Below are 12,769 nucleotides of genomic sequence, written 5' to 3'. Positions count from 1 at the left end.
ATATTTATGGACCTAACTATACGTATATATATATACATACATATATGTATATACACACACATATATATGTATATATATATACATACATATATATATGTATGTATATATATATACATACATCCATTATCTACCGCTTTATCCTCGCGGGAGTGCTGTGCCTATCTCAGCTGACGTAGGGCGATAGGCGGGGTACACCCTGGACAGTTTGAAGTGTAATGTAAGTGTATGCCCCCCTTAGGATGAAGAAAACATTTCATGCCACCACTTTACTATCTCCCCGCGGGGGAGAATGGAGTGGTGGCGTATAGTATAATTTGTGTATAAAATTGTTATAAGTACACCTCTGCACAACATTGTATGCTTATTAACGCCCCCACAGGGGGGGCCCGCCCCACTATTTGAAAAGGACTGTCGTAATCTGACTTGCTGGAATGAGTGAAATCACACGACAAATGGCACAACAGTATATTTCAAAATTAGTACAAATTTAGATGGAGGGACAAGATACTCAGGGTTATTTAAATTATGTCTCCAAATGAATGTCTCTGAAACACACTGTGCCACATTAACACAGGGATCTATCAAATATAATTGTAGTGGGAGGATTCTTGTGATTCTGAACAGAATAATTAAAATAAATAAACAGACCTTGTTAAATAAAATTAATAAAAATTAGTAATAAATACTTTTCTTAAATTTGTATCTGATTTTGATTATCTGATATCTACAGGGAGGGAGTTCCATATACAGAAAGTGATGACACTTTAAGCCAGAGTGAATCCTTTAAATGTTAGATAAACATACAAATTAAATTTCACTGATGTAGTTACTATAATTTCATGATCATGGTCTTTTTTTATTGTGTGATTTAGGCCACGAGACTAAAGCCATGATGAATAACAGTGGGCCGAGGTACAAGCGCAGCCAGCTGGAGAAGCGTCTGAACACAGATGTTCTGTGGTGTGTGGCTCTGCTTATCATCATGTGTCTGACTGCTGCTGTAGGTGTGTACCAACACAGATGCACAGAGCTGTCAACAGCAACACTCTACTGTAATAGTAATGTACTGTTATGCAAAGTATGTCAATGACAGCCCAACAAATGTTGTTCACCCAACAGATTCAAAGAGCCAGTAATTGCTCCAGAGACTGAAGTATTGAACTTTGTCTTTTATCTTCAGCTGTTATGTTCAGCGCTCTGTGTTTATGTGCATTTCAGGTCACGGGCTTTGGCTGAAGAACTTAAAAGACCCTGTGTTTGTGATTGGTGTGGTGACACCTCCTGCCTTGGGTGGATTCTACGTCTTCTGGACCATGATCATTGTGTTGCAGGTACAATGTTAAATGTTTAACTAAAAAAAAAAGCTCTTTTATTATAGCTGCAACGAGTGATTATCATACCTTCTCTATACAGCATAGCAGAGACTGCCACTCTGGGTGGGCTGGGTGATGGCAAAAATATACAAGATATATACTGTATGGATATAATGCTGGGCCCACGGTTGGTGTAGTGGTTAGCACTCTTGCCTTTGCAGCAAGAAGACCCGGGTTCCTGGGTTCGAGCCCCGTTTGGAACAACTTCGGAACAAGGGCCTTTCTGCAAGGAGTTTGCATCTTCTCCCTGTGTGTGCGTGGGTTTTCTTCGGGTTCTCCGGCTTCCTCCCACAGTCCAAAAACGTGCGATATGGGGATTAGGTGAATTGGTCACTCTAAATTGACCGTAGGTGTGAGAGTGTGAGTGAATGGTTGTTTGTCTCTATATGTGGCCCTGCGATGGACTGGCGAACTGTCCAGGGTGTACCCCGCCTATCGCCCAATGTCTGCTGAGATAGGCACAGCACCCCCCGTGACCCTCTGGTGGAGGAAAAAGCGGTAGATAATGGATGGATGGATGGATGGATATAATGCTGGCTGCTCACAGGTTTCTCTGACTCATGAAAATATTTCTCTTGAGATGTTTGTGCTTCTCAAAGGAGAGTGACAAAACACTGTAAATACACTCTAAATCTCAACTGTTTATGATCTACATTACATGCTTAAAATACAGTTATTACCTTTACTTCTAGATAATATCACCTGATTTATTTCATTGGGTTTTTAATGTTAAAAGAAGGATACTTGTGTGTGTTACAAACAATGAAAATTATTATAAATATGGTCAAATTCTGCTAAAACACAAATAATTGACTGAAAATTAAAGAAGTGTTATTGACTTTTTAAAAATACATTTTCTTTTGATTCCATGTATTTTTTTTAATCAAGATACATATTTTTTTAATTTATATTGAGTGTATTTCAGAAATGTAATACTTATGATGATTTTCATTGCCCCGCCTTTAAAACCAGGACAAGTCATCACAGATGCTTTATCACGATATGATTAAATCCAAAATATCCTAAGACCAAATCTTGTTTCATGTAACAATATATTCCCCAGCCCTATTTGCATACATTTCCTCCTTGGAGTTTCAGAATAAATGCTAGCTTTTTTTTTTTTTTTTTTTTAGCTTGGAGCCAAAATGAGTAGCTGCATTTTGACAAAAAATACATGGAACTTTTGGTCCCAGTGACATTTTTAAGAAACTGAAAGGCAGTTTGATTTAGAACTGAAGAAGAACTTCATTTAGACCTTGGTCCCTGCAAGTGCACATTGTACAAAACCTAAAAGAGAGTTCAAGATCAAGAAACCATTGTCCAATTGTATAACATTTTGTTAACATGAGAGATTTGTTGAATTCACTTATACCTCATGTATTTTCAGGGAGCTTTTGTCTGTCACGTCAATCAGAGTTGATTGGTTTGTCTATATCCATTTTACTCATAATGCAGAAGATATAATCTTCTTCTGGTATTTCAGGTGCTCATTCCCATCTCTCTGTACGTGTCCATTGAAATCGTGAAACTGGGTCAGATCTATTTCATCCACAATGACATAGACTTGTACAATGAGCTGCTGTACTCCAGGATTCAGTGTCGAGCCCTCAACATCACAGAGGACCTGGGTCAAATCCAGTACCTGTTCTCTGATAAGACAGGAACTCTGACAGAAAACAATATGGTGTTCCGCCGCTGCAGTATCTATGGGGTTGAATATCCTCATGAGGAAAATGGTAAGAAGTGATAACATGACTGTCAGAATGCTATTGGAGATGTATTGTCAAAGGAGTGAAATATTACATTTGTTTTAATGCAAAAAAAAAAAATCAGAAATGATGTTTCAAGTTGTCGTTTGTCATAGTAGTTATCGGCATATCCAGGCACATTTTATTCAGTTGACATTTGGTCAAATAAACCCAATCAAATGCTGGTTCCTCATTTTAATCCACCATATATTAAATTCATAGTTCAGGTATTTTAAAGTGTGCTTGTTTGCAGTACTGACACATTGTCACACTGACATGCAACCAGTAGGGCTGAATGGTTTTTAATTAATATCAAATTCTGATTATTTTGGCTGAAATTGCAATTGGGATATAATTTGGGATATAATTTACGATATTAGAGGGAATGTTAGTTTTTAGATAATTATTCTCATTGTATTGAAAAACATTTAAAATGATTACTGATATTTATGCAGATCTATGCAACACAATGTGTTCAATTAATTGTTCAGCCCTACCTGCCAGCACACCATTGTCAGCCTGACACATGAACAGTCACTCTCACTGATACCATCAGGGACATAAAGAAGGACAGATTTTGTAAATATTCACATTGGGTTACTTATACATTCAGTCGATCCGCAATCCAGTCAGACTTATTGTCTGATCTTTCTCTGTATCATATTTTTTTTACATATCAAGTGTAAAAATAAGTTTCCATTATCAGCTGTTTTTCACTTGGTGACACACGTCTTCTTAAATTGATGATCTGGTCATCAGTTTAAACTCTGTGAGGTGATTTTCTAACCCTTTACACTGTGCAAATCAACAACTGCTGATCACCAGTCTCTTGTTTGTATATGATAGTTAACAATCCTTTATAATCCATCTCTGTTACACACCTGGTGGCACTCTTCAGACTGTTTTTGTTATAACAGGGCTGTGTTGTTGTGTGTTATTGTGTATATGTGTGTGCAGCGCGGAGGCTGGAGGTGTATGAGGTGGAGAACAAGGCTGCAGGTCAATCAGTGACTCTGAGGTCGGACTGCAGTGGAAAATCTCTGAGCTGTCGCTCCCTCAGCTGCAACCGCAGCTCTGTGTCTCTGCATACACTCACTGCTGAGTCAGAAGGAGAGGAGGACCCACTGTCTAATCACATTCAGGCTACAACAAGAACCAGTGCCTTCTACAGCCACATGGAAAGAGCCACACTGTTTAAGCATCACTATAGGCTTTGAACACCCCCCCCCCCACACCCCCCAATCCACAATATTCATTATCTTATGCCATAGTTAAGCTGCTGGCTAACTTGTAATTTCCTGTCTGTCTTTTCAGGAGAAGGAGGTTGTGCCAGACCCTGAGCTTGTGAAGAAGTTGAACTGGTTTTGCTCTCCCTTGCTGCCTCTGGAAGAGGGCTCCTCTGGAACCTCATCTAGCCTTGAGCTCACCTACATCACTGACTTCTTCTTGGCACTGACCATCTGTAACAGTGTGGTGGTCTCCTCGCCCAGTCAGCCACGGCATGTGGTAAGTACAATATCTGCTTCACAGTTTGGCAGGTGTGTTCAGAGATGATCTTCTTAGTTGTAACCACTTGTTCCCCTCATTTTCCTCTGGCATCAACAATTGCATTTTCTCCCAGAGAACTGTTGCTCAATGGATTACAATCTCTGATACCATATGATTGTCTGAGACCATTTATCTAGTTCTACATTGATTTTGTTTATTTACCAAATGCAGTATGCTGAGAAATGAATTTTTAAAAAAAAATGCTACAACAAGTAGCTATCATCTTGGCTTTTTAAAATGTTTTAAATCAGACATAAGCTAAATGTTAGTAGGGTTATTTAACACCATAAGTTATGTCTATACATTCCATCCCATTAAATTATTTTATATTTACCTTAATATTATTAAAACACTGTCCAGGGTTTCCCCAAGAAAACCTGCTGAGCCTGGTGGTAGGGCCGCTAGGGCAGCCCACCCTCGGCCCACCATGTTTTTGTAAAAAAATATTTTAAAAGTTGACAGGAAATTTGAAATTATGACTCTTATGTGTTATTGTAAGACATTTATTAACAATAATTAAACACAAACTATAGAGTCTTACAAAAAGGTAAAAGTATGGTTTTATCGAACACAAAAAATGCAATTAAAATAAATCATATCAATTGTTTTCACTTAAGTTTAAGCCAAATGGGGCTTATTTCCCATCTTAATTCAAGAGCATATTATATTGATTTGAGAGCATTATTTATTGATTTCCCACTCAGATTTTGTGACATTGTCTCTCAAAACTGCTCTCACTCAAATTTTCTATGCTTGTTCAGTTTTATTGCTGCTTGCGCAGATTTCCTGCAGTCAAGCTCAAGATCTTCTTCTTGCATTCACGAGGTAACGAAAAATACACCTGACCTCACACCCCCAATGTGTTCACATATTGACCATAAGATGTCACCTTTGAATAGCTCTATATACTGTCTTTAGAATCACTGTTTCGGCTGTATATAAAAAAAACATATTTAGAAATAAATAAACAAGCAACACTTTGGTATCACTGTTTCTGGTATATAAAAACATCTATTCAAAATATTAATTGGCAGGCCGCTAGGCCTATGATGCACTGGGGGAAATCCCGACTGTCAGATGATAATGAGTCAGTCATTAAAACCTGTCTCTATATGATAAGGTATTGAAGTTTGTCCACAATAGTTTACATTCTGATATATCTACAGTCTGATGTAACTACTGATATAATGCATCAAAGCTCTTTTACCAAGCAGTCTTAACCAAATAAATTGCATACTGTTGTGTTTACTTGCAACAGGCCATCTATGATGAAGGATGAGGGAGATTATCAGACCAAGATGTCACAGTGGAAGCAGAAATGTCAGGAAACAGAGTCATGTTCAGTGAAAGCTACAGAAACAACGCAATTAAATCTATAGAGCACAATTTCGATGTCTTATATTATTTTGCGGAGCGCATTTGCTGTCACAAGATGCGCAACGACACATGTACATGCGCGGCCCCAAGCCGATCTTGCAGGGCGAGCATGCCTGTGCATCATTGTTTTTAACAAATGAGGGGAGGAAAATAAATACATTCATGCATACTTTTTGCAATCAAATTCTACAGGGTGATTGACAGCTCGTTTTAAACATCTAAACCGGTAGAATCAGACCCCGGTCTCCAAATGCGTGTCAATCACTTCATTAGCGAGTCAAAAGGACATAAATGCAGAAAGATGCATTTGTGCGGACATTCGCCCTTCTCTAATCAGAACGATCTAATGTCGCTCTGTAATGATCAATCAGACCGGGATTTGTTCCCAAAGCATGATGGAAAGTGTAGTTCTTTATTAGAAGTGATTTTGTTCCGGTGGAAATAATTTGTTTTTATAAACAGCAAAGGTAAGACAATATTTCTGGTTGTATTTCTTGAAAGTCAGTTGTTGTTTTGCTCTTATTTTGGGGCTGGATCCGTGAATCGTGGTCGTAGAGTGATAAAAAGGGTACCGTTAGAATCTGTGGTCACATGTTTTTTTTGTTTATATATTTTTTTGTTACATAATCACGCTGACGCTCCGGTGCCGCTTTTCAATGTGTGCGCTGTGACGGTTTTTTTCCGCTCCTTCTGTTTGATCCATCTGTGTTTTAACTGTGTTTCTTGAACATAAGAATGGTTTATATGAGCTTTTAGCCGAGTTTCTGACCTTTCTGTGAGTATGCAGCATGTCTGTGTTTGTTAAAGTTAGGTTTTATGACGCTTTTGTCACTGCGTCTGACGCTGCCCACGATCAGGGGGGCAACCGTGGAGACTTTCCAAAATATAGTTACAAACTAATTTGTTATAAGAAAATGGGACTTGAATGTTGAGTAGAACATTTCCTTATCCCATTTTAATCCATACGATAACAAAATAACTGCAAAAAAGTTATTGATGATGATGACGCGTGACACTGACAGATTTATAGATTGTTGAAATGATCTGTAAATTCAGCTCACATGGATAAGTCATGTCTCAACATACATGTTACATCAGAAAAACCACACCCCCAGGATCAACTATCAATGCACAGCCAGTTTTTTTAAAACGTTAATATGAGAGCAGCCGCAGTGACCCTCACATTTAGTTCCTTCGTGTTTATATCTAATTCCAAATAAACAAACAAACAAAAATTATTAATATATGTTTTTCAAATTTATACATCCTAAAATGATGCGTTGATCGCACACATCTTTTATTTTCCTCCTTTGCTGCCGCATTTGTCATTGTTCTTCAGGAAGGAGGCGTCAGAGAGTCATTTCTATATTAATTTGTGGGTGGAACGAGGAGAAGGTGCGCCGGACTCAGCGTACGCACGGTTTTATAAATCTGAGAATTTCTTTACGTACTTTTCAAATTTTGTGAGTATGCCATCTTTCAGTATGAAAGCTGTACACTCTTTTATACATGAGGCCCCTGGTGAACTGTGGCTGTGGACGTGAATCATGCGAACGAACTGACACACAGAGCTGGTGAACTGTGGCTGTGGACCCTAACAAGTGTATTTATATATGTAAATGAATGTTGTATATGATACATTTAATAATGGGATAATTATGACAAAAAATCCTATAGTCTGGAATGATTTTAATATGGTATCAGATTAAGAAATATTTAGGTGAATCCTCCTCTCTGTCACGCTTCAGCCCAATATGGGCTAATCATTTTTTCCTTTCAGGCAGAGCAGACCCTGGTTTTAGGAAGTGGGTCAAAAAAGGTTTAAAGACAATAGGAGATCTCATGGGATCCAAACAAACGATCACTTTAAATATCTACAGGTGAGAAACTTTATTAGATCATCTCAAAACCAGTGTGTGCCCATTCTCCCTTGTCTGGAAACGGAAATGGAAAAATGGAAAGGGAATTACCTCTCTTCTGACATGTTAGTAGAGGGATCCTCTGATTCTTCTTTACTGAAAAACTGAACGCCTGGAGGGAAGATTTACAGGAGGGCTTGCCCTCCAGGACTGGGATGAAGGGTGTAGTGATGCACAAACACAAGCTACTCTCTACACTCAACTTAAAGTTCTGCAATTGGCTATTGAGGACATACGTGACGCCAGAAAAGCTTAATACGTATAATGATGCCATCCCAGACCTGTCAGGTGTAGAGAGGAGAAGGGGACATTCTTCCACTGTGTCTGGGAATGTAATAAAGTCTAACAGTTCTGGTGGGAGATTAAACAAGCTTTAGAAACTATTTTAGGTATAAAATTAGTTCATGACCCTAAAACTATTCATCCTAGATTTATATCCTGATAAACATCATATGTCTAGAAAAATAATCACTGCGCTGGATTTATGTTTACTGCTTGCAAAAAGAGTCATAGCACTCTCATGGAGGAGTACCAGTAAACCGAAATTCATTATTTGGATTAAGGAAATATCCGTAACATTACCTATGGAGAAGATTACTAGAGAGTCCTTTTATGGAATATGTGGAGAGTGTGGATTTAAATAATGTGGGGAACAAGTAGTTATCAGTAGTCTGCTAAATCCTCTCTGAAAACTGCCATTTCTGTCCAAAATTTTTGAAAAAGTGTTTTTTATTGAGATCCAATTGTACCTGGTTGCAAACGATATATATGAAAACTTTCAGTCTGGTTTTAAACCATGCCATAGCACTGAGACAGCACTGCTGAGAGTTTTTAATGATTTAATGGTAACTGTTGACTCAGGAAACCATGCTATACTAGTTCTCCTCGATTTGACTTCTGCTCGACACTGTGGATCATGGGATCCTCCTGGCACGATTGGAGCAGTGGGTGGGCATTACATGCTCTGCTCTTTCATGGTTCTAGTCCTACCTGTCTGATTGCAGTTTTTCCATGCAGCTCGGTGAATTCACCTCATCCTCAGCCCTTCTCACCTCTGGGGTCCCCCAAGGCTCCAACCTCGGGCCGATTCTTTTCCTGCTTTATATATTACCACTAGGGTCCATTTTTAAGAATCACAATCTTTCTTTTCATTGTTATGCTGACGATGTTCAGATCTACCTGCCTTTAACATCAAAAACCAATGATTTTTTTATTTTATTTTATTTATAAATTATTTTTAAATAATCATACTACACCTGCATGACTGTGATATAGGTTAAACCCTAAAAACATGAATGAATACAGCAAATGCAAGCCATTTATGTGTGTATGTTTTTTTCTTTAATAGAACAGTATAAAAAAGTAGTGCAACAGAAACTTTACTAAACAAATCTAGGAATAATAATACTTTAAAAAAAATACAAATAAATATAACAAAATGAAGTGCAGCCACAATATTGTAAAATAAAAGGCATTTCAATCTTTAAATAGTGCAGTGTTCAAAAACATACAAATCAAAGAGCAGCAGCTACACAATAAACATAAAATACTTGTGACTAACAAGTGAGTCACACATTGCAGTAGCATTTTAGCAATGTAGTATTGCTCATAGTTTCAAGAGCAAAGGCAGATTCTTCTTCAAGAAGATGAGCATTTCTGCTCTCGCTCCTCCTAGCCTGTTCCTTCTTGCATCAACAATGTTGGATGCTGCACTGAACAGTCTCTCACTGTCAACACTGGTACAAGGAGCACAGATAAACTTTGCAGCAGTGGCAGCCAGGGTAGGAAACAGAATTTGGGTGACACCCCAGTACTGGAATGGGCTGTCTGAGCGTGGGACCATTTGCTCTGTCAAATATGTCTGTATTTCAACCTGTGTGCTTGTGCTACTTGCACCATGTTCCTCATCATGCTCTAAGGATTTCCTGAAACAGGCCTTTCAAGCTGCTCTTTCTGCTGCTGCTGCTGCTGCAGTCTGGCTGTGCTTCCATACGTCGCACTTTATCAGGGTTTTAGAAGGGTTGTTTTCATGTTTTTTATACCCGTGTCCCCCTCGTTCTCCCAAGCAAGCAGCTGTTTCAACACTGTGACTGAGGGGATGATTCAGCTGCAGATGGGGTGGAGGAGCTAATCTGTCTGGTCAGTTCTTCAAACGGTGCCAGAACAATTAGTATTTTCTCCAGTAAAGCCCATTGGTTAGCCGTAAAGGTCACTGGCAGGTCGTGGTGAGCACCATAACGCTTCTGCTCCAGTAAACTCTTGACCATATAGTAGGTACTGTTCCACCTTGTTGCTACGTCCTGGTGCAAAAGTTTGGTGGGCATTTGGAGCATTGGCCAGTGCATCGCTCACAATTCTCTGTGACAGTAGTCCTTCATGTACCACCAACTGGAGAGTGTGAGCGAAGCATCCCAAACTAGATACAGCCATCTCATCCATGGCTTTCATCATGTTGCTAGCGTTGTCGCGCAAAACAACATGAACTTTGGCCCTCAGGATATTACACTTTACTAGCATCCCCTCAATTGTTCGGCAATTAATATGCCAGTATGTGACCCTCGGAACTCGTTCACGTGCAGCACCGCACTTCGAGATGTAAATTTTGACTCTCTGTCCACCCAGTGTGAAGTTAAGCTAAGCATAGACATGGGGTACACATCAGAGCTCCAAATGTCTGTGGTAAAACTGATTGCCTGTAGGTCTTTTAGCATGAACAAAATGTGTTCCCATACTGTCGAGTATGTTTAGGCAGCGCAGTTTCAGAGATATATTTGCGACCGGGAAAACAGTACCTTGTCTCCAAATGCTTCATTAAGATGCAGGTTGTCCTTCTCTTCCCCTTTTGTAAATTCACCGTGCTCTTTAGCGTGACGCGTCTTCAGGTGTTTAATTAAGTTGCTGTTGTTAAAATTTGCAACTCTCGTGCCACCCCTAGAAATGTGTGCTTTGCATATGTTGCATGTCGCAGTTTTACTGGTGGGACCATCCAGTGTAAAATATTGCCAGACCGCCGACATGATGCGTGTGTTAGCTCCTTGTCGACAGGTGTCAGATGATCAACTCTTCTTCATGCCTCTAAAACAGCAGCTGTCCGTGGCAGCACAGCGCAACTGTTTTAAGAGCGGGGAAGAAGAACTGTGTCAGAGCTTACGGAGCTAATCAGTAAACGGATACCTATTTCTAATGGATTATGTGATATCGGATCGGTGCCTGGACTCCAGGACTCCAGGACTCACTGATACCGATGCCAGCATTTTCGTCAGTATCGGAGGCCGTTCCCATAATGGTATCGGAATCGGAAAAACTCCAGTTGTGACATCCAATTTTGTATGGAAGCAAATTTGTGCCATTATCCAAATTAAAATGTTTTCATTTAATTTTTTCATTCAAATTTTTCATTTTCAAAATGGAGCTGCATTGTGTTACTCATAAATAAAATTTATAATATTTCAAAATGCATTTTCATTTTAAAATTCAAGACTGCTTATTCTGTGACTTAATTAAAAGACAAAGCAAACAGAGAAATGCTTTTTCGTTTTCATGTTCGCCGCAAAAAGTGTCTCATAGTTCAAATGAGTTCGCAATACGGAGCGGCGCAGGATAGTGACGTCACTGACCACTCCCCTTTTTCTGGCTCTGCTACACACTCACACAAACGAGTGGAGGACCATCGCGAACCAGACTTCTGGGTTAAATATTGAAATGTCAGACATTTCCCTGGTAATTGACGGAGATTAACCCACGTTTTTAGGATTGTTAAAGTACTTTTAACCGATCTACAGTTCAGCATTATTGTTTGGCTCGATCTTTGTGTCGGAGTTCTCAGGAGTACAGACTCCGTGTGACACAAACACACACAGCTGCAGCGTCTATGCAGCCGGTCACAGTCAGCGGTGCTGTCCCTAAACACCAGACTCCTTATTGAGATTTTTGACGTTTCCCCCGGTAATTGTTGGAGATTAACCCACGTTTTTGGGATTGTTACGTTAGTTTTAACTGATTTACAGTTGTGTAAGACTTCTCTTCCTGTGACGGCACTCTGGTCAGTCAGTCAGTCTCAGTCTGGCGATGTCACGCATAGTACCTGCTCACCCCCATAGATATTTAAATAGTAGATGTGTCGTCCGCGCTGCTGGCCAATACTGTTGTTTGACACTCCGCCATAGACATCTATACTTTACATAGCTATGCTCAGCACGATTGAGGAACAAGGGGCGTGGCTAGTGACGTCACTATCCTGCGCCGCTCCGTATTGCGAACTCATTTGAATTATGAAACACTTTTTGCGGCGAACATGAAAATTAATTAAGGCACAGAATAAGCAGTCTAGAAGTTGAAAATTAAAATTCATTTTGGAATATTGATTATTAATTTTATTTATGAGTCAAAAAATGCAGCTGTATTTTGAGAATGAAAAAGCATTTCTGTTAATGCATTTGAATTTTCAAATTTGACATTTCAAATTGAATTTTGTTACCTTTTTGCTGGAGGATGTTTTGAAAATTAAATCTTAAATGTCATTTTCTTTATCATTTTAATTAAGTCACAGAATGAGCAGTCTTGAATTTTAAAATGAAAATGCATTTTGAAATATTGATTATTCATTTTATTTGAAAATGAAAAAGCATTTCTGTTAATGCATTTTAATTTGGATAATGGCACAAATTTAATTCCATAGTTTTCACGGCCTCTTTCAGCCATCACTTTTCCTTTATCTTTAGAAACACTTAAAAAATATATATATATATATTTTATTTTTTTTAAACATCCTTTCAATTCCACTCTCTGGACCTGCTGCATGTTG

General features: G+C 38.9%; 1 protein-coding gene across 1 annotated transcript in view; it reads left to right on the top strand.

Annotated features, from left to right (window-relative positions):
• The window catches only part of atp10d (ATPase phospholipid transporting 10D), a gene marked incomplete at its 5' end in the record, with an annotated part of 50,184 nt that overhangs the window by 18,033 nt on the left and 19,382 nt on the right, over nt 1-12,769 (top strand). Inside the window, 5 exons of the mRNA XM_083907793.1 lie at nt 873-1,004; nt 1,219-1,331; nt 2,857-3,109; nt 4,079-4,263; nt 4,436-4,627. Of these exons, the coding sequence (XP_083763919.1) occupies nt 873-1,004; nt 1,219-1,331; nt 2,857-3,109; nt 4,079-4,263; nt 4,436-4,627 (875 nt within the window). The remainder of the gene's footprint in view (nt 1-872; nt 1,005-1,218; nt 1,332-2,856; nt 3,110-4,078; nt 4,264-4,435; nt 4,628-12,769) is intronic.

The sequence above is a fragment of the Microchirus variegatus genome (assembly GCF_963457635.1).
Source record: "Microchirus variegatus genome assembly, chromosome: 21".
NCBI classification, from domain to species: Eukaryota; Metazoa; Chordata; class Actinopteri; order Pleuronectiformes; family Soleidae; genus Microchirus; species Microchirus variegatus.
The sequence above is the reverse complement of the archived record's forward strand: the minus strand, read 5'-3'. Positions and strand labels throughout refer to the sequence as shown.